At 45.0% G+C, this 23,334-nt stretch overlaps 8 protein-coding genes across 10 annotated transcripts; 4 read left to right on the top strand and 4 right to left on the bottom strand.

The window, feature by feature from the left end:
* Window positions 1-17: 17 nt before the first annotated feature.
* LOC6898187 (protein LTO1 homolog) lies at window positions 18-568 on the top strand. The gene has a single exon (XM_002138220.3). The coding sequence runs from the start codon at window positions 121-123 to the stop codon at window positions 535-537; it is 417 nt and encodes a 138-aa protein (XP_002138256.1). The 5' UTR covers window positions 18-120; the 3' UTR covers window positions 538-568.
* Window positions 514-3,201, top strand: LOC4803686 (methyltransferase-like protein 25). The gene is made up of 3 exons (XM_001360326.4): window positions 514-919; window positions 987-1,184; window positions 1,803-3,201. Exons 1-3 carry the CDS (start codon window positions 542-544, stop codon window positions 2,709-2,711), a joined length of 1,485 nt encoding a protein of 494 aa, XP_001360363.3. The 5' UTR covers window positions 514-541; the 3' UTR covers window positions 2,712-3,201.
* Window positions 1,197-1,696, bottom strand: SmF (small ribonucleoprotein particle protein SmF). The gene has a single exon (XM_001360327.4). The coding sequence runs from the start codon at window positions 1,574-1,576 to the stop codon at window positions 1,310-1,312; it is 267 nt and encodes an 88-aa protein (XP_001360364.1). The 5' UTR covers window positions 1,577-1,696; the 3' UTR covers window positions 1,197-1,309.
* Window positions 3,091-5,549, top strand: Cyp6g1 (Cytochrome P450 6g1). The gene is made up of 4 exons (XM_001360324.4): window positions 3,091-3,201; window positions 3,602-4,073; window positions 4,140-4,946; window positions 5,016-5,549. The coding sequence occupies exons 2-4, from the start codon at window positions 3,609-3,611 to the stop codon at window positions 5,322-5,324; spliced, it is 1,581 nt and encodes a 526-aa protein (XP_001360361.3). The 5' UTR covers window positions 3,091-3,201; window positions 3,602-3,608; the 3' UTR covers window positions 5,325-5,549.
* Cyp6g2 (Cytochrome P450 6g2) lies at window positions 5,419-7,969 on the bottom strand. 2 transcript variants are annotated; one of them, XR_004468768.1, is made up of 3 exons: window positions 6,401-7,969; window positions 5,817-6,342; window positions 5,419-5,756 (listed from the first exon to the last, which is right to left on the bottom strand). XR_004468768.1 is itself a non-coding variant. In XM_001360325.4 (2 exons), the coding sequence occupies exons 1-2, from the start codon at window positions 7,670-7,672 to the stop codon at window positions 6,055-6,057; spliced, it is 1,560 nt and encodes a 519-aa protein (XP_001360362.1). In that variant the 5' UTR covers window positions 7,673-7,969; the 3' UTR covers window positions 5,419-6,054. The 2 variants fall into 2 exon arrangements, 1 of the variants encoding a protein (XP_001360362.1); XM_001360325.4 differs by having other exon boundaries at window positions 5,419-6,342.
* On the top strand, window positions 5,934-9,818 carry Cyp6t3 (Cytochrome P450 6t3). The gene is made up of 3 exons (XM_001360323.4): window positions 5,934-6,027; window positions 8,135-9,368; window positions 9,448-9,818. The coding sequence occupies exons 2-3, from the start codon at window positions 8,142-8,144 to the stop codon at window positions 9,727-9,729; spliced, it is 1,509 nt and encodes a 502-aa protein (XP_001360360.1). The 5' UTR covers window positions 5,934-6,027; window positions 8,135-8,141; the 3' UTR covers window positions 9,730-9,818.
* An 87-nt stretch (window positions 9,819-9,905) lies between these two features.
* LOC4803682 (proteasome-associated protein ECM29 homolog) lies at window positions 9,906-16,559 on the bottom strand. The gene is made up of 9 exons (XM_001360322.4): window positions 16,478-16,559; window positions 16,213-16,343; window positions 15,211-16,091; window positions 14,656-15,144; window positions 14,121-14,587; window positions 13,702-14,064; window positions 12,997-13,638; window positions 11,614-12,860; window positions 9,906-11,546 (listed from the first exon to the last, which is right to left on the bottom strand). Exons 1-9 carry the CDS (start codon window positions 16,503-16,505, stop codon window positions 10,110-10,112), a joined length of 5,685 nt encoding a protein of 1,894 aa, XP_001360359.3. The 5' UTR covers window positions 16,506-16,559; the 3' UTR covers window positions 9,906-10,109.
* A 1,841-nt stretch (window positions 16,560-18,400) lies between these two features.
* Window positions 18,401-20,181, bottom strand: RpS11 (ribosomal protein S11). 2 transcript variants are annotated; one of them, XM_033378212.1, is made up of 5 exons: window positions 20,068-20,181; window positions 19,468-19,593; window positions 19,200-19,405; window positions 18,718-18,991; window positions 18,401-18,510 (listed from the first exon to the last, which is right to left on the bottom strand). In XM_033378212.1, exons 1-4 carry the CDS (start codon window positions 20,158-20,160, stop codon window positions 18,868-18,870), a joined length of 549 nt encoding a protein of 182 aa, XP_033234103.1. In that variant the 5' UTR covers window positions 20,161-20,181; the 3' UTR covers window positions 18,401-18,510; window positions 18,718-18,867. The 2 variants fall into 2 exon arrangements, with proteins under 2 accessions (XP_033234103.1, XP_001360357.3); XM_001360320.4 differs by lacking the exon at window positions 19,468-19,593 and adding an exon at window positions 19,722-19,844 and having other exon boundaries at window positions 20,068-20,094.
* Window positions 20,182-23,334: the final 3,153 nt, after the last annotated feature.

The following is a 23,334-nucleotide window of genomic DNA, read 5'->3' as shown; positions in this document are numbered from 1 at the left end:
CGAATACCCTTACTACGCTCTGACGTTCTTCAACACTTAAAAATCTCACATGGTTCGATAAAAATAACAACAAACATATAATTTATAAATAATGCTACAGAGCATTTAGCAACTTTGATAATGTCCTCTCCGTCACGAGATATCAACGATTTGTTTGATGATATAGTACTTACCGAAGAGAATCACGCTCGTCTTGGCTACGAAGAAGGCTTGAAGGACGGTAATTCGCAGGGAAACGAGGAGGGCTATAAATTGGGCTACTCGCAGGGCGTTCAGTTGGGCGAGGAACTTGGCAGAATACTGGGTGAGGTTGTGGCTCAGCAACAATTCCCCCATACGGAGAGGGTGCGACGAACCCTTGACCAGCTGCGGTCCCTCATTGAAGGATTTCCCCGGAAGAACGAGCCGGAAGCGGACATTATCGGAGCCGTAGAAACCATCCGCAATACTAATCGGCGCCTTCGTGCCCTCTTGGGTACCAAAGGAACAGCTTCTCCCGAACCATCCCCTGCTAATCGCAAGGATTATAGTTTCTAGCGTAATGGCCAAAGGTGTAACTCAGCTGGAAAAGCGCCTCGATGCGCTTCTGTTATATCTCCAGCCACATTGGGATTTCCTCAATTGTCATATGGTTAACTACCTAACCGATCAGCACTGGACCAGGTTTCTCCCAGAGGCAATGCGAAATGAGATCAACAGCAAGAAAGATCTAGATCTGGCCATAGAGAATCTTTTTTGGGAGAAGAAGCGTTCCACCACTGAATTTTCTGAATGGGAAGGTTTTTTAACGAACGCAGAGCACGAACATTTGTCTGAACATCCAGAACTACTGACAACCGTGGACCAACTTATAGCGGAGCAGGATAAGGCGTCCCAGATCACCATCAGAGAATTCATGAGCGCCAAAAAGTGTCATGAGGTACGAGAAAGTAAACATTTCTGGTTAAATCGAGACTCATGTCCGTCCTTTGTAATCCTATAACCAGGTAGAGCTTACAGCCGCTCTGGTCGACAATTTGATACAGAGCACTGGACGTCAGCATGATTTCTTCATTGTGGATGCCGGTGATGGCAAAGGGTATCTGTCTTCTCGAATGGCGCTTCAATATGGGCATCGTGTGCTCGGCATCGATGCCAATGCGGCCAACACGGAAAGCGCTTTGAACCGTAATCGCAAACTTCAGGTAACACTCGACTACAAAATAAATACGTCTTTATTTCATTAGTTTTATACACTTAATATAAGTAGAGTAGAGTTTCCATTATCGGCGAACGGCTCACGGCTCACGGCTGGATTGCCGTGCGGTTCCTAGTCGCGCATTTCACCCTCTTCGTCGTCATCCTCCATGCCCTTTATGTAGAGCACATTGTTGCAACGTATCAGCACCTCTCCCAGATTGCCGGTGACAGAACCCTCGATGACTTCCTCTGTGTTGGCCAATTGCATGTTCATATAGCCGTCCACGGAGACCAAAAAGCCTTTGTATTCTTGTCCCCATTTGAGTTTCACCAGCACGGGTTTCCCAGTAAGCCCATTAAGAAATGGCTTGGGGTTGATTGGCATGCCAGCAGACATTGTGTTTGTTTTATTATTATACGGTTTTGGAGTGAAAACAAGAAAATCTTGTAAAAATGCCGGGTTTTCGCGTGGAAAAGGTGTGAAGAAGCAGAATTAGGGATGATATATATATTGATCAATTATCGATAACATTTTTAGCTAATTAGTGTTCGAAAATACGCGTTCAGCGGTGCTGTAAAGAGGGAAAATTTGAATTTAAATATTGTTTTTTTTTATAATTTAGCGCGCATGGAATGGACTTACAGAACGCGCGGAACTTCAGAGCCAAGGAATCACACCCAAACGGCGCGGAAAAAAGTCACCCACAAGAAATACAGCGAAGAGTATACCCGTTCTGGAAAACTACAAAACGACCGCAAGATTCATAAACACCGAAACTAATTTTGGTAATTTGCTAGCCGAGCACTTCCCGAAACCTTCTTCGGCGGGTAATTTAAGCATATGCCTAACGGGTCTGCACACCTGTGGAAATCTGGCTGCAACCTGCCTACAGGTATTCCATGCTCAGCCCGACTGCCAGATACTGTGCAACATTGGTTGCTGCTACCACTTGCTAAAGGAAAGGTACTCGCAGCAGGAGTTCTTTGGGAATAAGACGTTGATGGAGATGCAAACAGACCTTGGATTTCCGCTTAGTCAATATCTCCAGATGCGTCAGATCAGATTGGGCCGCAATGCCAGGATGCTGGCGGCTCAGTCCATTGAACGCACTTTGAATGGCAAGGAACTTCCCAATATAACGCTCTACTATCGTGCCCTGCTAGAGGTTTTAGTTTGCCGGCACGCTCCGCACCTAAAGAACGAACTGCAGGTGGGCAAAGTGCGTAAGTTTGACAACTTCCAGGATTACATACAGAAATGTGCCAGGAAATTGGACGCTCCATGGTTGGCATCCATTGAAACTGCGGAGCTTCAATCCATACTTCAGGAATTCGCCTTGGATAAGCACTTCTTGGACATGTTCTACCTCATACGCATGTCATTTGCTCCGGTATTGGAGAGCCTCATTCTGCTAGACCGCCTGCTTTACCTGAAGGAGCTGGGATACGAACGCAGTTATCTGATTGATTTGTTCGATCCTGTCATATCGCCCAGACACTTTGCAATTGTGGCTCTCAAGACGCTGCCTTAACTGGCTTATGCACACTCTGACATTGATTAATCCATCAAAGTCAAAAACCGGCTCTGCGTAGAATTTAATTAAACCGAAGCATGCAATAATTTAAATATATAATAATTGATCGATGCTGTTGTTAGCCACTAAGCCACTACCATTCTCAACTCGGTTATCAACATATACAATGGACCCAATACTTCTACAGGTTGTAATCAGAAAATTGTGTTATGCCCCATCCAAGCCATTAAGTACGATGTCTTCCATTTCCACGGACATCGAGTGTCTGTGTTTGTTTTTGAGCAATATATTTAAAGTCAGTCAGTCATACATATGTACATACATACTCGTTCCTCGCTATCTCACAATCATCTATAAATATGGAAGCACAATTCCAATTCGCGTTGAGTATTGTGCGAAAAGCCTTAATTGTCGGTCGTTTCGTTAAGAGCGTAGACTTTGTAACTTTGTAAAATACTTGACTGAGAAAAAACAAGTTGCCAATTTGGTCAGTTTCAAATAGGAAATGGTTTTCGAAAACAATAAGTGTATAAGTTGATACCAGTTGATTTTGTAATTTCAATAAAGTTTAAAACTGTTTAACTTTGTTAAATAATTCAAGTCCATACAAAAATGAAGACACATCATGACTTGCAAGTCCTTTCCGAATGGTGCTATAAAATATACTAAGGACTGAATAGATATCAGAAATATCTATGCCTGGAAAAGTACTTAATTAATTTAAATCTGCAGTAAACAAGTATAGCAAAACACTTGACGTGGGGCTCAAGAAACCATTTGGAAACGACTGCGATAAGATTAACAATAGTACTGACCTACTCGTATCATACAACCTGGTACTTAAGAGCAGAATTATAAATGATTGACATTATCGTTATTATTTTTAGCAATAAGATGGCGTTGACCGAGGCTCTCTTCCTAATCGTGGGTGCTTTGAGTGCCGTTTACATATGGTTCCAGCGCAACCACAGCTACTGGCAGCGCAAAGGCATTCCCTACATACCACCCACACCCATTATCGGCAACACAGAGCCCGCTTTCAAGCTTAAGAACTCGTTCGGGCTGCATCTGTCGGAGATATACAGCGATCCTAAGATGCAGGACGAGGCTGTGGTGGGAGTATATGCACTCAACAAGCCCTGCTTGATCATACGCGACCCGGAGTTGATCAAGTCAGTGATGGTCAAGGACTTCAATCGATTCCACAATCGATACGGTCGTTGTGATCCCCATGGCGATCCTCTTGGATCAAACAATCTATTCTTTGTGCGGGACACGCACTGGAAAGACATCCGAACGAAGTTGACGCCGGTTTTCACCAGTGGAAAGGTTAAGCAAATGTATACCTTGATGCTGGAGGTAAATACCTCATGTATTTAAAAGTAAGTTTCAGTTCGATTTCAGTTCGTCCTCTTTTCCATGCAGATAGCTCACGATCTAGAGGAACATCTGAAGAAGCATGTCCAGATCAATAGCAATTCAGGGAAGTATATCACCGAAATCAAGGAAGTCTGTGCGCAGTTCTCTACGGACAGTATAGCCACTATTGCCTTTGGCATTCGGGCGAACAGTCTGCAGAATCCGAATGCGGAGTTCCGTAACCATGGACGCAAGCTGTTCTCCTTCACACTCTCTCGCGCAAAGGACTTTTTTGTGGCTTTCTTCTTGCCAAAGCTGGTGTCGCTGCTGCGTATACAGTTTTTCACCCAGGAATTCGCTCATTTCTTGAGAAGTACGATAAGCCATGTCATGGAGGAGCGAGAGCGTACCGGCTTCGTTCGAAACGACCTAATCGATGTCCTAGTTGGCCTCCGCAAGGAAGCGGCCGAGGAGCCCTCCAAGCCACACTATGCCCGCAATTTTGATTTCCTGGTAGCCCAGGCCGGTGTATTCTTTACGGCCGGCTTTGAAACCTCGTCTTCAACCATGTCCTTCGCCCTCTATGAACTGGCCAAAAATTCGCATCTGCAGACCCGCTTGCGCCAGGAGATCAACGAGGCTCTGGTGGAGGGCGGCGGAAATCTCTCCTACGAGAAGATTCAGTCCCTCGAGTACCTTGCCATGGTGGTGGATGAGGTGCTTCGCATGTATCCAGTGCTTCCGTTCCTTGACCGCGAATACAACAGCATCAAGGACCAGCCGGACCTGTCCCTAAAGCCCTACTATGACTTTACGTTCGAGCACGGTACACCGGTCTTCATACCAATCTACGGATTGCAGCACGATCCGAAGGTAACTTTAAATATGAAGTTCTACATAAATCCATGATTAGGCAAACTCGATGTATTTTCTTTTATGCAGTACTGGCCAAAACCTGAACAGTTCGATCCGGAGCGCTTTTCTCCAGAGAACCGAAAATCCATTGAGGCCATGGCCTATCAACCCTTTGGATCCGGTCCCCACAACTGCATTGGGAGCCGCATTGGGCTGCTGCAAACCAAGCTGGGACTGGTACACATACTCAAAAATCATTCGGTTAAAATGTGTGCAGACACCATAAAGGAAATGAAATTCGATCCCAAGGGATTCGTCCTGCAGTCCCTGACAGGCATTTACCTGGAGATAGTCAACGATCGCCTTTATGAGGAGAGTGCAGCTCGGGTCCACTAAATCGACTCGAAGTATAGTTTTGTCTAGTACGAACTTATTTTTTATATACAGAGAGAATGGTATGTGATGTGTGCTAATTCATATATTCATATTCATAATTCATATAATCATATCAACTGTTAGATGGTTATGTTGTGCTATTGATTGGCGCACGTGGGATACAAGCGACCAATAGTTGCCTTTAGTAGAAAAACAAAATTATTATAATATAGTTATCAAATTGCATTTAATCTCTCACTTTGTGTGGTTGTGCGTTGAACTTGAAAACATGGAAAACTGCGCCACCAATAAATAAATATAATCTAAATTTAGTTGAATGCACTTTTAAACGTTTTCGAAACGCTATATTGTTAATGGGATTAGGCGAGTATTAGGTAGTACGAAAATAGAGGCGGCTGAGGCTGAGAGAAGGGAATAAGTGAATGAAAAAGCCTATAGAGAGGGAGGATAGATTGAATTGATATCTCTATAGCGTGGAGAGAGTGTACATACTCGTATGTGTGTAGTCTCATCCGATTTAACCGGCAAGCCGCATGCGTTTCTTATTGCACTGATAGACACGCAATTTCCCAATCAAAATGCACTCCAAGATGTGACAGTCTCGGCTTCCCAGTTCAATTTTAAATGGCAGAACACGCGAATCTCGGACTTAGTTCTCATTCAGGTGCTGTTGGCTGCATTGCTCCGGAGCCAAAAAAACTAGGTGAGTCATACATACTATTTATATATATCAGATACCCAAAGGATCGCGCACGAGCCTCAAGTGTATCCCGCCCTGGGCCTGCAGTATTATAGCTTTAGGATCAAGTTTCATGCGCCGCGGAGTGCGCTCCGATGTGGTTACCTGGTGGTTGCGCATGAGATTTACCAGCCCCACCTTTGCCTGTAGCAGTCCAAAGCGCTCTCCGATGCAGCCATGCGGACCCAGGCCAAAGGGCATGTAGGTGTAGGGAGTCTGAAGTTTTCGGTTGGTGGGGGAGAAGCGCTCCGGCTGGAATTTCCGGGGCTGTGGAAAGTACTACAAACGAAGAAAAATATCAGCTATAAAGAACAGTTGCTTTGCTGACAAAGCTCACCTGGGGATCCATGTGCAATGCATAACAGGGTATGTAGATGGGCATTCCCTTTGGCACTCGGAACCCGTGATACGGCGTCAGGGAGTAATCCTCGTCCTCGGCAGTGCACTCTCGGTCGAGGAACGGCAGCGGGGGATACATGCGCAGAACCTCTAGCAAGACCATTTGCATGTACTCAAGGGAATCTATCAGCTGAAGGGTCACCTGTCCACCGCTGGCTATCAAAGCCTCCTTGATTTCATGCCTCACACGCAGTTGGATATCGGCATCCTTGGCCAGCTCGTACATGGCAAAGGCCATCGTGGAAGAGGAGGACTCGAAGCCGGCGGTAAAGAAGAGCACCGCCTGTGCCACTAGGATGTCGCCCTCGAACACAAACTGGCCGTGATCCCCGGCAGCCCTGGCCTGTTGAGTGGAGCGTCGGAACTCGATGAGGATGTCGATAAGATCGTTTCGCGTCTGCTGGGACCGTTCGCGCTCAGCCATTACATAGTTGATGGTGTTGCGCAGGAACCGGGTAGCCTCGGAAGGCACCACCTTGAAGCCAAAGAGCGGGACCAGATGCGGCAGGAAGAAGACCAGCGTAAACTCCGCCGCCCGCTTCAGGCTAAACTCGAAGACGGCTCGGCCGTGCCTGCGGAACTCGCCATTGGGCTGGGTGAAGCTATTGGCCTGGACCCCGTAGGCCACCGAGGCAATCACGTCCGTGGTAAATAGGGCGCACAGCTCCTTGGCTTCCAGGTCGAAGCAGCGGGTCCGTTCGTTGTGTAGCGGCTGCTCGCGCAGATAGGCGTCCAGATTAGAGCCAACCTCCACGATGAGGGGAAACATGCTCTTCAGCTTGTTACTGGTAAAGAAGGGCGACAGCTTGAAGCGCACCTCCTTCCAGGCAGGATTTTTCAGGAAGAATATGTTTTGCGATCCCAACGGATCTCCCTTGTAGTCGGAGTTCGAGTATCTGTTGGAAAACTTGCCAAAGTCCTTGATCAGGATCCGCTTGATCAGATCGGGATCGCGCAGCAGCAGAGCCGGGCGGTGGAATACGTGTATGCCCACAAAGGGCTGATTTAGTGCATCCGGATGATTGTACAACTGTCCCATAAAATCCGCCGGACTGTCCCTCATGCTCAGCAGTCCCGCCAGGTTGCCCAATATCCAGTGGGGTCGCAGTTCTCGTACTCCTCGACGTCGCCAGTAGGCATAGTGCTGCTGGAGGAGGAAGCAGATAGTGGCCAAAAAGATGACCACGAGCAGGAAAAGTCCAAGTACCATGTTTTCCCTGAGAGATTACTCTAGCTACTGACGAACGCTGAGCGAGCTCAGCACGGGTTTAAGCTGCCTTGGAAGTTGCCTTGGAAGCTGCCTTTGAAGCTGCTTGGGTAGCGGGAGCTCAGCGCGGGTTCATCAAGATGGTGCCCTGTGTTATGAATGAATTGTGAAGCTCAGAGTTTGTGAATGGACGAAGAATAAGTTTTTGTGATGCTGATCAGGTTGGATTCTATTCTTTTATTTGTTCCCGTTATGTAAAGTTTTTTGTTGTTGGGAAGAGCAAGGTTAGTTGTATCGTCGCAAATCTGGGGGATCTCTGATTGTTTATAAATATAATTGCGATCCCAGAAAAAGGTCAGCCATATTGAACATAAAAGTTGAACAGTTGATATGCTGCGGATATACCAAGCTGCCAGCTCGATCGGATAATGATTTAAGAAAATTTTTGTCGTTTTTCATTGATAGTGTCATCATGGTTTCATTGTGGCTGCTGATGCTCGGCATCCTTTCCATTTACCTCTGGCTGAGACAAAGGTATAGCTACTTTGAGCGCCACAATATCGTCCACTTGCCCGTCTCCGCGTGGACACCACTGGGACACCTCAGGAAGTTGCTGCTGTTGCGAATCTCCTTTGGCGATCTATTTCACAACATCTATGCGGATCCGCGCGGTGGTCAGGCCAAAGTAGTGGGCTTTTTCCTGTTCCAGACCCCAGCGTTGATGGTCCGCGATCCGGAGCTGATACGCCTCGTGCTGATCAAACATTTCAACAGCTTTCTGAACCGCTATGAGGCGGCAGATGCTGCTGGTGATCCCATGGGATCGCTGACATTGCCGCTGGCCAAGTACCATAACTGGAGGGAGAGTCGTCAGTCGATGGCGCAGCTGTTCACCAGCGGCCGGATGCGCGAGTCCATGTACCCTCTGATGATGGGAGTGGTGATCGACCTGGAGCAATATCTGCAAAGGAAGCTCGGAGACCGGTCCGAGCGGATGCTACCTCTGAGTAAAATGTGTCAGCTATATACCACTGATGTGACGGGAAACCTATTCTACAGCATGGATGTGGGCGGACTGCGCAGAGGCAAATCCCAGCTGCTGAAGAAGACCAAGGAGTTGTTTGACCCCGATCCTCGGAAGGTCCTGGATTTCATGAGCATATTCTTCTTGCCCCAGTGGACGAACCTGCTGCGGGCTAAGGTGTTCAGCGAGGAATACGCACAGTTCATGCGAGGCTTAGTCGGGCATCCTAGGGAGCGAAGCAAGGGCGATCTCATCGATCAGCTGCTGCATCTTCAGAGCAGTCGACCCTCCAGCCACTACGCCCAGCATCCGGACTTCATCGCCTCTCAAGCGAGCATTATTTTGCTCGCTGGCTTCGAGACTTCCTCGGCTCTGCTGGGCTTCACCCTCTACGAGCTGGCCAAGCAACCCGATCTGCAGAAGCGTCTTAGAGAGGAGCTGGCAGAAGCCTTTTCACTGGCTCCCACCCTGACCTATGAGACGCTGGTCACCCTGCCTTTCCTTCGGAAGGTCTGCCTGGAGGCACTTCGTCTATATCCAGCCGCTGCCTTCATCAACAGGGAGTGTACCAGCTCAGATCCCAATGGATTCTCCCTGCAGCCACACGTGGACTTTGTGGTTCCAAATGGGATGCCTGCCTACATCTCCATCCTGGGACTGCATCGCGATGAAAAGGTACGGCTGAAAACTGAGGGAAGCTCTCCCGCATGCTCAACTCACGTCACACCTTCTTCTCCCTACATTTCCATTCCAGTATTGGCCCGAGCCCAACCGCTTTGATCCCGAACGATTTGATCCAGATAGGAGCAAGGATATCATACCCATGACCTATATACCTTTTGGAGCTGGCCCCCATGGCTGCATCGGCAGTCGTCTAGGGTCTTTGCAGCTGAAACTGGGTCTGGCCCATATACTGAGGCTGTGCCGGGTGGAGGTCTGCGAGCAAACAGTGCCGCAGATACGATTCAATCCGAAAACGTTCATGCTGGAATCTAAGGATGAGATATATTTGCGATTTTACAGGGATAAGCTATAAATTAACTGCAATGTTTCACCGCGTGGCTGTGATACTTGGGTATGGAAAAGGGAAAGTATTATTTTGAATGAAAAAGTTATATTTGAATTGAATTGTTTTATTTGGATGAAACACCTTTGTTTTTTTGGGTAATTTAAGTGGCGACCGTAGTAAGGGATCAACAGACACACAAAATATGGATTATCGTTCACTCGACAGCGAAGTATATTTTCTTTACATTTTGAATACTTTATACACAGACACATATATAATATAAATATTTCTCCAAAAGGAGAATCTCTTTTAAATTCAGCCACGATTTACTTCCAGACTTAACCCCAAGCTACGCCGAGCTGGCATCTTTCTCTTTCACCCACAATTATATCGATCGATCCTTAGTTCTAATTGACACTGTCCAACTGGCTGAGCTTATCCTCAATATCTTTGATACGACAACGGATTTCGGGGGCCGAGTCGCGCTGGAACTTGGTTAGATTCGATTCGAAGCTCTGCTTTATAACGGACAACGGCTGCTGATCTTTTGCCATGCTGAGGCGTTTGATGAGCATGAGAACAATGTTGAGGGCCTCCTTCTTGAGTCCCGTGTGCGGGACACCAGCGGCCAGAGAGACTGCGGCCAGGACATCGCTGCAAATCTTGCCCACAATGGCCTCACGCGTCTGCAGGATTGGCGTCTCTGTCTTGAGCTTCTTCTCTTGATTGATCTGCGAGAGATCGGGTATCTTGGCCGACTCATCGAAGATGTACAGCCGTTCGATGTACTTGGTGAGGGCGGCGAGCAGACTCACCTGAACCGGACGCGTGCTCTCGCTTAGGATGCTGGTGCAGTTCGCCGCGAAGAAGAGCTGATATCTGTGCTGGGTCTCGATCGAATGGCGCGGCCACGATTTACCCAGCGTCTCCCAGACCACCTCCTTCAGTTTGTTGAGTGTCTGCGCTCGCTTGTTGCGCTCATCGGCCGTTAGATCCTTGCTTGGCTCTTCCTCATCATCCGACTGGGGGTCGCGGAGATCCTTCTTCTCCAGCAGATTCCAGATCATGTCGTAAACATCTTCAAAGCGATCAGCCTCCAATTGATCCAAGATGTCGCCCAGGGCAGCCAGGGCCAATGTGCGGTAAACTGGCTCCCGTTTGCGGGCCTCACGCATTGCCGCCTCAATAATGCTCGGACAGATCTCGTTGTTGCGGTCAAGTCCCTTGCAGAGAGCAGCCAGGGCCTGCAGTAGTCGCTCCTTTCCCTCGAACGTGCGTCCCTGTAGACCACTCAACAGCAGTCGGATGAGACGGACTCGCTCCGGTTCCTCGAGGCTGCTGCACAGACGGGTGGCAATTGTCTGGATGGCATTGGCCGCCTGTGCCTTGCGTGACCAGCTGGCGTCGGTTAGCGACGATTCCAGTTTGGGAATGATCACGTTCAAATTGAGACGAATTCCCGCATCGCCGGGGCTAGTGTCGTTCCATAGATCCTTCCACAGCTCCACATTGGCTTTCGACTCCTCTGTGGGCTCCTCGTGCATGGCAAAGAAGATCAGCGGGAGCATGCTGTCCATGTAGTCCTTGAGCAGTTCGTGGTGACGCTTGTTGATGGACTGTATGGTCAGGGCGATAGAGCGGTTGTTTGGCTGCTCCAAGTACAGCTCATCCAATTTGGCAAAAAAGTTCTTGATCGACGATTCCTTAGCCAGTCCCAGGAGATGACCAATCGCGCTAGCGTTATACTTCCGCACAGTAACATTGCGATCCTTGATTCCCACAAAGCAGGCGCGTAGGTATTTGCCCACCACGGGCGTCATCTCCTTGCCCAAGCGGATACTGATCTGAAAAAACAGAATAAGAATCGATGTAATCGGGGAAACAGTGCATCTAGCTTTTGGGCTGACTCACCAGGCAGACAAAGTGGGCACATCCAATCTTGGTGCCGAGATTCACGCTGGACTTCATCAGCTCGAGCACTTCGGGAGTCATGCGCTCTAGCACTGGGTAATCGATGTACCGCACGCACTTGCTGATCGTCTCCATGGTGTGGTGGGACTTGGCTGCCTCGGCGCGCAACGTGTCGACCACCTCCTGGGCCTCGTTATTGGCGCCGAGGCGTGTGGACACATAGGATAGCTTTGTGTTTTCAAGTTCCCCGGTGGCGCGCAGAAGGCAGGGAATCAGAGTAACTAGGTGCGGGGCTATGAGCGACCCGGAGGAGTCGATCATGTCTGATATGGTTTTAATGCTAACTTTTCGTATCTCGACGACTTTGTGGCCTACACCCGTCTCCAAAAGGTAGGGAAGAATTGAGGAAGCGACTGCTGTGCCTGACTTGCCATGGTCCGAGGAGGCTGCGATCACACAGAGCTTGCCCAGGAATGAAGCCGTGCCATGCGCAGTGACCCGAGTACCCTCGTGTATGTCATCCATGACACGGAAGAGCTGAAACCAGAGTTCCTTTAGCTCCGGTTCGGGCGCCTCGTCCACCTGCATGGCGTCGGGCGTGACACGGCTCGGACTGCCAATGGGCCGTACCAGTTCCTCTGATCGAAGCTTTAGGCCATTGGGACGCTTTAATAGATCCCTTACGGCCAAACAACAGGCGATACGCACTCTCCACTCCTTGCTGGTGAGATTGTCTAGCAGCTCGCGCAGGATATCCCAGTAATACTTCTCGGTCACCTCCTTGGAGTCGCTGACAATCGTGTCCCATATGGAAATCATCGAGTTTTGTATCTTGGGCGTAGGATCGTACTTGTAGCGATATAGACGCGGGATAATTTTGCCCAAATACGGTTGCATCTTCTGCTTGGATTCGGCCGAGAGGGTCTTCAGTCCGAAAGCAGCTCCCAGCTTACTGGTCCACGCTGCATTGTGATTTGCCAGCTGCATGAACTGATAGATCATGTCCGGCTGGTTGAGATCCGAGGCCAGGGAGCACAGCTCCTTGTAGGTCGTTATGTTTCCGCCGGTCGGGGTCTTACCCAGCATACCTTCGGCAAAGAGTTCGGTGTCGGCAGAGACCTGATTCACCTTCCGCTTGCCGCCAATAAGCTGATCCAGTAGCGAGTTGGCCAAGTCGGTTTGACTGCCCGCATCGGAAAGGGTGTAAACTAGTCCAAGGCCACGCGAGGCAACATCCTGCACAAATTCTGCAATTAAAGGCAATAATAGATTAAAATAAAGAATAACGAACCGAATCGCGAAGATCTATGGTAGCTTAGCATACAGCTGTGCTCAGATCCGAACCATACACTCTTCAAGAGTATAAAATGTTGTTTCACATACCACTATCGTCGGATAGAAGCTCGGTGAATGCGAATTGCAGGAGCTCCTTCTTGCGAAGCACAGCGGGCCGTTTGCTGCAGTGTTTGACCACGGCCAGCAGCCACACTGAAATGGCCTGACGGGAGTGTGGATTGGGCTCAGTGACCAGTCGGATAAGGGAGTTAAGGAACTTCTCAAAGGTAGCGTCGTCGCAATGTACATTTACAAATTCCTCGGATGGTTGCCCCTTGTTGACATCATAGCCGCAAAGGGTGTTCACAATCGCCTCCGAAATAGCTATATTGAGGGCTGCATCCTTTTGTACCTTGGTCAAGGTAAGGAACTTTTCTAGGTTGCGCTGGGTGAAGTGTTCGCCATCGCCGATTGCCAGATAGCCCAGACATTTGGCTGCCTCCTCCCGATTCTTTTGGCGGGCTGACGAGCTTCGCAGCAGTTGGAAAACCACACCAAAGATGAGCAGCTTGGTGGAAGCCTCAATGTTCTGGAGTTCGGTCATTTCCTCATCGTCATCGCCACCATTGCTGCTGACGGCCGCTTGAATCTCTACTTTGACATTTGGTATCTGGACTGCCTTGCCGATCATGGATAAGCATTTTACGGCAGCCGAAACAAGCAGCCATTGCGACTCGCACAGGTTTTTGGCTGGAAGAATAAATAATTGGTAAAATATCTATTTTGCGATCAAGCGTTCAAGCGATTACTTACAAATAATCTTCACTGCCTCGATAAACTGCGGCCATGTGGAATAATCCTTTGGCGTGTTCGACTGTTTGAGCATAGCAATCTTTCGATTGAATGCGTGTCCCAGCACCAGAAGCCACCCATGCTTGTGCTCCAGGGTTTTCTGCGTGAGGCTGACCATGCACTCAGCGACCTCTTCATCGAATTGATCATCATCGAGGCCTGAGGCCCACAGAATGGCATACACCTGGGATACATGGATCCGCATTGTTTCGGAGACATCCTTCAGGGAGTTGCTCAGAGGCTCCAATAGATGCAAGTTCTTGGCTGCAAACAGGTCTGGGGCGGCAGTCAACAGGTCGTACAGACAGATAAGATTCGATTCACCTGGGAAAAAACATAACGTTAGTAGAACATAGCATTGGTTCCATTCGATTACTCACTTCTTTTGGCCTCTACACCACGCTGTACAAACTTAACATATTGATTGATGGCATTGCCCTCCTCGTCATCGTAGTTGATGTTGATATATTCACGCAATTCGGTGGTATACTTCTCATCGCCCGGAGCAGCCACAACCCCAGCCGAGTACCACAAACACAGCCGCAAATAGTCAAGCAGCTCTTCATAAACCTCGAGGCTATACGGAAGCTTGGTACGTCCCACCACCACACACGAGCTGTTCTTCTTCAGTCGCTTGTTGGCCATTTCATGGACATGCGACATCATTACCTTAAAACTTGGCAACACCACACGGCGTTGTTCCAGCGAGAGATGGTTGAAGTCGCTGATAGTTTCGCTGTTGCTGTGGTTTCCCGCCTTCTCAATAGACGAGATCAGGCTGTAGTTGACATGATCCTTCTTCGAGGTGCCATACAGATAGGTGGTCACATTCTCACGCAGAGAATTGCTAAGCGTTGAAAGAGAAATACATCAATAGGAAACATAGATACGTAATGAATCAAGATATGCAGTTACCGTTCGCCTGCGATGAGCAGCAGCAGGTATCTGGCAGGCGCAAAATACTCCGGATAGCAGCTGGTTAGAAAGACGCTCGTCACATTCTGTACAATCTGTACCTTCGACTCGGCGTTGTCCAGCAGCATGGCCAGCAGCAGATGATGCTGTCCATCCAGCTTCACCTCGGTTGGGTCCACGGAAGGATCATCCACATCCATGGCATCGGTGGCCTCCTTTGTTTTCCAGGCGAATGCCGGAGCCATGGAGACTAATGCCTCCCGTATAGAGGAGTGCAAGTCCGGTTCACTGTTTGCCAGGTTGTTGAAATAGCCCAGCACCAGCTTTAAATCCTGATTAACGTCGTTAGGGAAACTACGGGCATGTTGGGCCAGGGCTGAATATGCCGCATTCTGCACATCATTGGGCTCGGCTGTGTCGCGTCCAATGACTTTGGTGATGCCAGTGAGGATTACCTTGGAAACCTTGGAGACTAAATCACGTGGTCCGCTGCGGGAAAAAGGGTAAAGTAACATGAGAACAGGAATGCTGATTATTTATAAATCTATCGCTTACTCCTTTAGAACCAGTTCCACAAACTGCAGGGCCAAAACCTTGCATTTTTGATTGGTGTTTGTGCCAAACAATCCCTCAAAGATGACCTGCAGTCCCTTGGTGACATTGATGCTTTTGCCACGGCACCTGATCAGATACTGCAGCAGCTTCTGACGGACACGGGCGCAGCAGGGACGCGTCTGGCGATCTGGCAACTTGCTCTGATTACCAATGAAGAGGGTGTAGAGGGGAGCCGTGACGGCTGGATTACTGAAGTCCAGCATAGTGCACAGCTTGCTTAGCTCAGCTATGGCCGGCGTCGCTACACTGAAGCGAGTATCTGCCGAAGCCACCACGAGCGGCACAAAAACTTGGAGATCGCTGAAAACGCCGACGCATAGGAACCGAACGATGCCTTTCTTAACCTTCTCAAGCTCTTCGGCCCGCCAGTTATTGGCAATAACCCGCTTAAAGTTGTAAACACTGAGACCTGGAGGGACATCGTGCTCCTGGGTGATGCCATAGGGAAGGAGCAGTACGTCTTGAAGGAGCGAGAGGAAATTCGTGCTTATCGAATGCTTCCCCTGAAGATTCAGCAGCGACGCTCGCTGTGCGGGATCATCCGGTATCTTCATATCGCTCAATATGGGCAACAGAAGTGTGAAGAGTTTGTCCTGGTAGTTTTCAAGCTTGTCCTCGCTACCAACTACTTTAGCGGCCAACGCCGTTTGATGCTCCAGCGGGAGACGCGGAAATCCCATCGTTATGAATATGATGCCAAAGTTCTTGAGAAATGTGGTGCTATTATTGGCTGCATACTGGTCCAAAAGAGCCTCAACGGGGATCTGCACTTGTGCTCGAGAGGCGAGCCGGCGCTTGATGTGAGTTAGCACCTCCACAACCTGCAGGAGGGGAAGTGCAATGTATTAGTCAAAAATGACTCTTTAATTTTTTGCACCGTCATGGTACTATAGGGCGCCGTTAACCGGCACCATTGCGGCTCTATTTTGGCCATTTACTTGCCTTTGTGCGGACTTCATTGTGGGGAGAGTTGATCTTAAGTATCACTGGAGTTAGAAACTTTCCCACCGTGGTCTCCAACTTCTCATCGCTGTCTGTATTGCCCAGACGCAACAATACGCGCTCTAGGAGCTCTAAAAAATTGAATGCAAGTTGTTTATTCAATGGGCCAACTCCTTCGTTTCCAGCTGGTAGGTGGCTTGATTCAGGCCTGACCTGAACCGGGCTTCTTATATTTAACTAGCTAAGCTTTTCAATTTTATTTTACCAATTTCCGCACTAGGTCCAGTTTCCATTTTCTTGTTTTTCGTATTCAGCAGTGTGACCGCGGATTTATTGTTAGAATATACCGTCCGACCGTCAGAAATATACCAAAATATACCTCTTAATTTAAAAAAATACCGCGTAAATATACTGACGAATTCAAGTTCTATTTTACATATTCCGATTTTGATATTCCGTGGAATATTATCAGCTAGATAGAACATTTAGCCATGCCCACATAATTGTATCCAATTAATGAATCTATTTTCTACTTGACTGGCTTATTTTAAATACTTCCTTTCATTGGATTTTGCGAAAAAAGTGGTTATGGCGAAATAGGTCAAACAAAAAAGGTTTTAGCGAAAATGGGCACACTATTTGTGGAAATTTAGAGATTCCGTTGAATAATTCTGGCTAACTAAAACCTTTAGTTCTGCCCATAATTTTAGGCCATTGATGAATAAATTTTGTACAAGATTGGCTACTGTTAAGGTTTAAACAAGGTTTAAACAAAATAGTTCCACAAACAAGACACGAAGGCATGATGCGTGTATAGACCTTTGTGTACCCTATTTCGTTAGTTTAGTATGAAGCTGATATGAAGATAAAACGTAATTCATTAAGACCTCTTCTCATATTGATATTCATGTATTGATATTCATTCAGGCATATTCATGTAAATTCTTAGTATCTTGTATATGTATATTGTATACATACATATATCGATCCTGATACCTATTTGGGGTCTCTGTAAGAAGACAATAAGCTGCAAAATAGCGTTGAAATAGGTTTCAAACAGAGACTAAAATATTTTTGCATTTATTGGAGCCTGGGATGACAAACATAATCTCAATTCTATAATATTCATTTCCCCCAGGGTATGCCCAGAAATGTATGGGATTCAAGTTCGGTTATCGATATTATCGACTGGATACGATTGGTGCGCGCCAAATATAAATTGCTTGAAAGTGAATGAGCGAAAAGGATTTAAATGCAATCTATTGGAATAAATGATACACTTAAGTACGATTTGTGCGCGAAAATTCTGAAAACTGCGTATGTACTGTGGACAGCTGCTTTTTCGCGTATCGAAATTATATCGGCACTTAGTGTTAATGCCAACTGAAGAGTTTCAAGAATTCCTGTCAATTATATACAACGTACTTTATGTACTCTGTGAATATGATCCCCCGGAAAATTCATTATCATGTTGAATTATTATGTTTTCTGATGAACTTCATCATTTTGATGACATTTCTCCGTGTTTCCTTTTTCTGTTCGCAAGAACTGCTTTTAATCGATCCCATACCATACCAGTTCTGAGCACTCGTTCATTGGAAAATTCTGCGATAATCCCTGGTCTTTGATGTGACTATAGCTGCGCAGCTAAGAAGAATAATCGCGAACAGAACCTTATTGGATCCTAATTGCAACTATTTCTTTTTCAGGTGTTTTCCAGTGCCGCACCAAGATTTCCAGATCTTGAGATGGCTTGAAAACTTTTGCTACATTTTACAAGGAGCGAATATTGCACTGTTGATTCTTCAAGTGCTGCCAGAAAACTCAGCAGGATCTCGACTTCTCAGTCAACACGCTAACTCATTCAGTTAGCGTTCTGCTACAAGCAAAAGATAACAAAGTCCGAAATTAGCGTTATATCAGAATTCGATAAGAAGATAGTCGAAAAAGTCCAAAATCAGTTTAACAGAATAACAGGGATATCAGTCGTTAATAGGAATAAGTTCGATAAGTTAATAACCCTACTTTAAACGGTAAAATATCTTCATGATGGTTGATAATCTGCTAAATACTGCCACATCCGAGTAGGTCCTTTAAGCCGATATTTTTGAGAATTTCTTGCTTCTTCATAATTAAAAATTGGTATTGTATTCCATTTTTCTGCACCTTTTAAATATATTAAAATTCATTATTCTGGCAACCTTTATTTCGGATTGAAAGTTTTTTTATTATAACAAAAATTTCATACAAGTTCCCGTTATTAATTGATTTATCTTTCACGAGTGGTCATCTTGAATTCTGAAAAAAATAACATTGCATTAGTAGGGAATTGGTACGTTTTCCAGGTAATTTAATATTTAATTGAAAAGTTTCAGTTTTTTTACATTTTGTAAAAAAGAGTCAAGGTTCTTCAGCAATTTGTTTTATGAAGACCGTCATGATTTTATCATCAGAATATCAATTAAATATACGTAGTAGTATATCATTTGATAGTTTTATACATACCTTTGAGTTAAGTGGCTGCCGGCATCTTCTGAAAATGCTGTGGAAACTGAGAGGACTGGACTGTGGAATAATAGCGATTAAAGTTAAATTTTTGTTTTATTCAAAAAGAATAAATTCTACAAATATTATCTTTTCCGCTGGTGTCCTCATTTAAAACTTCTTGAAGCTCTTCTTGGCACCCTGACCCTTGTTGACTTTCAGTACATTGAAGCGCACAGTCTTTGAGAGGGGACGGCACTCGCCAATGGTGACAATGTCGCCGTGCTCAACATCTCTGCAAGAAAAAAAATTTACAATTTTGATTAGAAACTAATTCCGCCATTCAGTTGCACATCGTGTTAGGTTCGGGGGTTCGTTCAGTATTTTTACGTTTAGTAAAAAGAGTCAAGTTTCTTCAGCAATTTGTTTTATGAAGACCGTCATGATTTTATCATCAGAGAAGTGAAGGTATGATGTTCGTGGCGTCCGAGATTCGAGATTACCTGAAAGCGGGCGAGCAGTGGACGCTCATGTTGCGGTGACGCTTCTCGAAACGACTATATTTGCGCACAAAGTGCAAGTAGTCACGACGAATGACAATGGTACGCTGCATTTTCGTCTTGCGGACAACACCGATCAGGATGCGACCACGAATACGAACATCGCCAGTCCAGGGGCACTTCTTGTCAATGTAGGTACCATCGATGGCCTGCGGTGGAGAAGATAAACATATTAGTTGAGGAATACTTAAGCATCGAGCGGGACTGTCACCTCACGAGGGGTCTTGAAACCCAGACCGACATCACGATAACGGCGGAGGATCTTCTTCTTGGTGACGCCTGGCTTCACCTTGCGGTTTAGGTTCACACCAAATTGTTTTTGGAAGGCGCGCTCGTTCTGGTTAGTGGAAGTGGGAGCGTATCGTGGGCGGGTGGCAGGCAGGAACGTTCAGCGTGCGGGATTGAAACGGAAACAAAACGAGGGAGGGCGCAACATTAGTCAAAGTTTGCCTTTGAACCTCTTACCTCGGCTGGAGCCTTAAAGCCCAAGCCAATTTGGCGGTAGAAACGTGGCCGCTTCTTGAGATTAATACTCTTGCGCCGCACAGTGGCCACCGCATGTTGTTTGCGGAATGCACGTTCAGTTTGCTGGAATACATTTCGTGTACACTTTGTCAGATACCATGCGCTAAAGTAAGGTTAGGTTGAACATGGACCACAGTTTCTTCTTCCGCATCACTTGACATCCCTCCATACAAAGTTTATTCACGCACAACTCACTTACTTTCCATCTGGCACTATCTATTTACCTCACATCCGCCTTAAAACCGCTATAAATGATTAATTTCAACACATTTTCCGAAAGTCTTACCTGATCAGCCATTTTGAAGCAAAAGAAAGAAAGAAACTTATCGGACATATCGATAAGGTGAACGGTCCGACACTCAGAAATGTACCGATACATACCGAAATCTTTCAAAAATATACCGTCAATATACTGACGAATTAGTTATATTTTACATAATCCTCGTTTTTGATATTCCGTTGAATATTACTAGCTATATAGAACATTTAGCCGTGCCCACATAATTTTAGCCCATTGATGAATCAATTTTCTACTTACCTGGCTTAATTTTAACACTTGCTTTTATTGTATTTATTGTAAAAAAGGGTTAAACAAAATAGTTCACCACATAAACAGTCGCAATGTTGCATTTTGAAGCAAAAGAAAGAAAGAAACTTATCGGACTTATCGATAAGGTGTACGGTCCGACACTCGGAAATATACCGATACATACCGAAATCTTTCAAAAATATACCGTAAATATACTGACGAGTTAGTTATATTTTACATATTCCGAGTTTTTGATATTCCGTGGAATATTATCAGCTAGATAGAACATTTAGCCGTGCCCACGTAATTTTAGCCCATTGATGAATCAATTTTCTACTTAACTGGCTTAATTTTAACACTTGCTTTTATTGTATTTATTGTAAAAAAGGGTTATATAGTTCACCACATAAAAAGTCGCAATGTTGCATTTTGAAGCAAAAGAAAGAAAGAAACTTATCGGACATATCGATAAGGTGAACGGTCCGACACTCAGAAATGTACCGATACATACCGAAATCTTTCAAAAATATACCGTCAATATACTGACGAATTAGTTATATTTTACATAATCCTCGTTTTTGATATTCCGTTGAATATTACTAGCTATATAGAACATTTAGCCGTGCCCACATAATTTTAGCCCATTGATGAATCAATTTTCTACTTACCTGGCTTAATTTTAACACTTGCTTTTATTGTATTTATTGTAAAAAAGGGTTAAACAAAATAGTTCACCACATAAACAGTCGCAATGTTGCATTTTGAAGCAAAAGAAAGAAAGAAACTTATCGGACTTATCGATAAGGTGAACGGTCCGACACTCGGAAATATACCGATACATACCGAAATCTTTCAAAAATATACCGTAAATATACTGACGAACTAGTTATATTTTACATATTCCTCGTTTTTGATATTCCGTGGAATATTACTAGCAAGATAAAATATTTTGCCATGCCCACGTAATTTTAGCCCATTGATGAATCAATTTTCTACTTAACTGGCTTAATTTTAACACTTGCTTTTATTGTATTTATTGTAAAAAAGGGTTGCAAAAAAGGGTCGCAATGCTGCTAGTATTTGAAGACATGATGCGTGTATAGGCCTTTGTGCACCCTATTTCGTTAATTTTATATGTAGATCAAACGCAATTTATTAAGACCTTTTCTCAAATTGATTTGTTTTTGACTTATTCATGTGTATTATTAGTATCTTGTATCGATCCTCATACCTACTAAGCCTTGTAAGACAAACGTATTCACAATTCTAGAACATCCATTTCCCCCAGGGTATGTTAGCAACATGTTTGTGTATGGAATGAGACTTATTGTTGCAATAGCGAAACTGCGGCGAATCGGGTATTGCCTATATTTCAAGCTATAGATGCCCACTTAGCTTTATCCCATAGATAAATGCATTTTCTACAAGATTGCTTCTTTTAATTACCTTAATGTATTTTATTTTGACCAAAAAACGGGTTTCAAGTAAATGTTGCCGCAACATTGTGTATGGAATGGGACTCATTGTTGCTAAAGCGAACTGCGGCGAATTCAAATTCGATTAAAAAAACGACCAATTCCTCATATTTTTTGTTCCGTTGAATAATACTATTTATATAGAACATTTAGCCATGCCCACTCAATTTTATATGTTTGATGAATCAATTCTATGCATGATTGGCCTATTCGAAATACTTGCATGTATTGGATTTTTATGTAATATTGAAAATTAAATTAATAGAAGATAAAAATACCATTTAGCACTAAAAAACACCTCATGGGAGCGCGGCGAAAACCAGTCTACAGTATGACCCTCAGAACAGCACCGAAATATACGGTCTCATTTGAAAAATATACCGAGTGGTGCGCGCCAAATCGAACTTTTTTGAATGTGAGCGACAAGGATTTAAATGTTGTCAACCGAGCCTTTATCCATGCCCACATAATTTTATTCGATAAATGAATAAATTTTCTACTTAACTGGCCAGTTTTTAGTCCTTGCTTTTATTGTATTTTGACTAAAGAAGGTTTAAGCAAAAAAGTTCAACAACAAATCAGCTGCAATGTTGCTGGTAAATTAGCAACATTTGTGTATGGAATGGGACTCATTGTTGCTAAAGCGAAACTGCGGCGAATCGGGTAGTGCAAAGCTATATAGATTTGCCCACTTAGCTTTATCGCATAGATAAATACATTTTATACAAGATTGCTTCTTTAAATTGCTTGTAAGTATTTTATTTTGACCAAAAAACGGGTTTCAAGTAAATGTTGCCGCAACATTGTGTATGGAATGGGACTCATTGTTGCTAAAGCGAACTGCGGCGAATTCAAATTCGTTAAAAAAAACGACCAATTCCTCATATTTTTTGTTCCGTTGAATAATACTATTTATATAGAACATTTAGCCATGCCCACTCAATTTTGTACGATTGATAAATCAATTCTATACATGATTGGCCTATTCGAAATACTTGCATTTATTGGATTTTTATATAAAATTGAAAATTAAATTAATAGAAGACAAAAATACCATTTAGCACTAAAAAACACCACATGGGAGCGCGGCGAAAACCAGTTTCAACAGTATGACCCTCAGAACAGCACCGAAATACAAAATATACCGAGTGGTGCGCGCCAAATCGAACTTTTTTGAATGTGATCGACAAGGATTTAAATGTTGTCAACCGGGCCTTTATCTATGCCCATATAATTTTATCCGATTAGTGAATCTATTTTCTAATTGCCTGATTTATTTTAAACACTTGCTCTTATTGCATTTTGCGTAAAAAAAGGTTTTAGCGAAAATGGTCAAAAAAAAGAAAACGAAAGAGGACAGTCGTTCATATTGCTCAATTTAGAGATTCCGTTGAATAATTCTGCCTAAGTAAAACCACTAAACATACAGTATATATACAGTAGTTTTGGGCTAGTTTTTAGTCCTTGCTTTTATTGTATTTTGGCTTAAACAAGTCATAAACAAAATAGATCAACAAAAAAAAAACAGTCGCAATGTTGCTGGTATTTA

Source organism: Drosophila pseudoobscura, chromosome 3 (assembly GCF_009870125.1).
Source record: "Drosophila pseudoobscura strain MV-25-SWS-2005 chromosome 3, UCI_Dpse_MV25, whole genome shotgun sequence".
In the NCBI taxonomy this organism is placed as follows: domain Eukaryota; kingdom Metazoa; phylum Arthropoda; class Insecta; order Diptera; family Drosophilidae; genus Drosophila; species Drosophila pseudoobscura.
Note: the sequence above shows the minus strand (reverse complement) of the source record. Positions and strands in the feature narration are given on the sequence as shown.

What these genes read in the sequence shown, in the direction of transcription:
- RpS11 (XM_033378212.1), bottom strand. Translation starts at nt 20,160, where the DNA reads ATGTATCGGTACATTTCTGAGTGTCGGACCGTTCACCTTATCGATATG. An exon ending in GCTTCAAAATGGCTGATCAG is followed by an intron (nt 19,594 to 20,067) that starts GTAAGACTTTCG and finishes TCCACTAACCAG; the next exon opens with AACGAGCGCGCCTTCCAAAA. An exon ending in GTTTCAAGACCCCTCGTGAG is followed by an intron (nt 19,406 to 19,467) that starts GTGACAGTCCCG and finishes TCTCCACCGCAG; the next exon opens with GCCATCGATGGTACCTACAT.
- LOC6898187 (XM_002138220.3), top strand. Translation starts at nt 121, where the DNA reads ATGTCCTCTCCGTCACGAGATATCAACGATTTGTTTGATGATATAGTA.
- SmF (XM_001360327.4), bottom strand. Translation starts at nt 1,576, where the DNA reads ATGTCTGCTGGCATGCCAATCAACCCCAAGCCATTTCTTAATGGGCTT.
- LOC4803686 (XM_001360326.4), top strand. Translation starts at nt 542, where the DNA reads ATGGCCAAAGGTGTAACTCAGCTGGAAAAGCGCCTCGATGCGCTTCTG. An exon ending in GCGCCAAAAAGTGTCATGAG is followed by an intron (nt 920 to 986) that starts GTACGAGAAAGT and finishes TCCTATAACCAG; the next exon opens with GTAGAGCTTACAGCCGCTCT. An exon ending in ACCGTAATCGCAAACTTCAG is followed by an intron (nt 1,185 to 1,802) that starts GTAACACTCGAC and finishes TTTATAATTTAG; the next exon opens with CGCGCATGGAATGGACTTAC.
- Cyp6g1 (XM_001360324.4), top strand. Translation starts at nt 3,609, where the DNA reads ATGGCGTTGACCGAGGCTCTCTTCCTAATCGTGGGTGCTTTGAGTGCC. An exon ending in TGTATACCTTGATGCTGGAG is followed by an intron (nt 4,074 to 4,139) that starts GTAAATACCTCA and finishes TTTTCCATGCAG; the next exon opens with ATAGCTCACGATCTAGAGGA. An exon ending in GATTGCAGCACGATCCGAAG is followed by an intron (nt 4,947 to 5,015) that starts GTAACTTTAAAT and finishes TCTTTTATGCAG; the next exon opens with TACTGGCCAAAACCTGAACA.
- LOC4803682 (XM_001360322.4), bottom strand. Translation starts at nt 16,505, where the DNA reads ATGGAAACTGGACCTAGTGCGGAAATTG. An exon ending in ACAATGAAGTCCGCACAAAG is followed by an intron (nt 16,092 to 16,212) that starts GCAAGTAAATGG and finishes CCCCTCCTGCAG; the next exon opens with GTTGTGGAGGTGCTAACTCA. An exon ending in CTGCTCATCGCAGGCGAACG is followed by an intron (nt 14,588 to 14,655) that starts GTAACTGCATAT and finishes TTCAACGCTTAG; the next exon opens with CAATTCTCTGCGTGAGAATG.
- Cyp6g2 (XM_001360325.4), bottom strand. Translation starts at nt 7,672, where the DNA reads ATGGTACTTGGACTTTTCCTGCTCGTGGTCATCTTTTTGGCCACTATC. An exon ending in CATTGCACATGGATCCCCAG is followed by an intron (nt 6,343 to 6,400) that starts GTGAGCTTTGTC and finishes CTTCGTTTGTAG; the next exon opens with TACTTTCCACAGCCCCGGAA.
- Cyp6t3 (XM_001360323.4), top strand. Translation starts at nt 8,142, where the DNA reads ATGGTTTCATTGTGGCTGCTGATGCTCGGCATCCTTTCCATTTACCTC. An exon ending in GACTGCATCGCGATGAAAAG is followed by an intron (nt 9,369 to 9,447) that starts GTACGGCTGAAA and finishes TTTCCATTCCAG; the next exon opens with TATTGGCCCGAGCCCAACCG.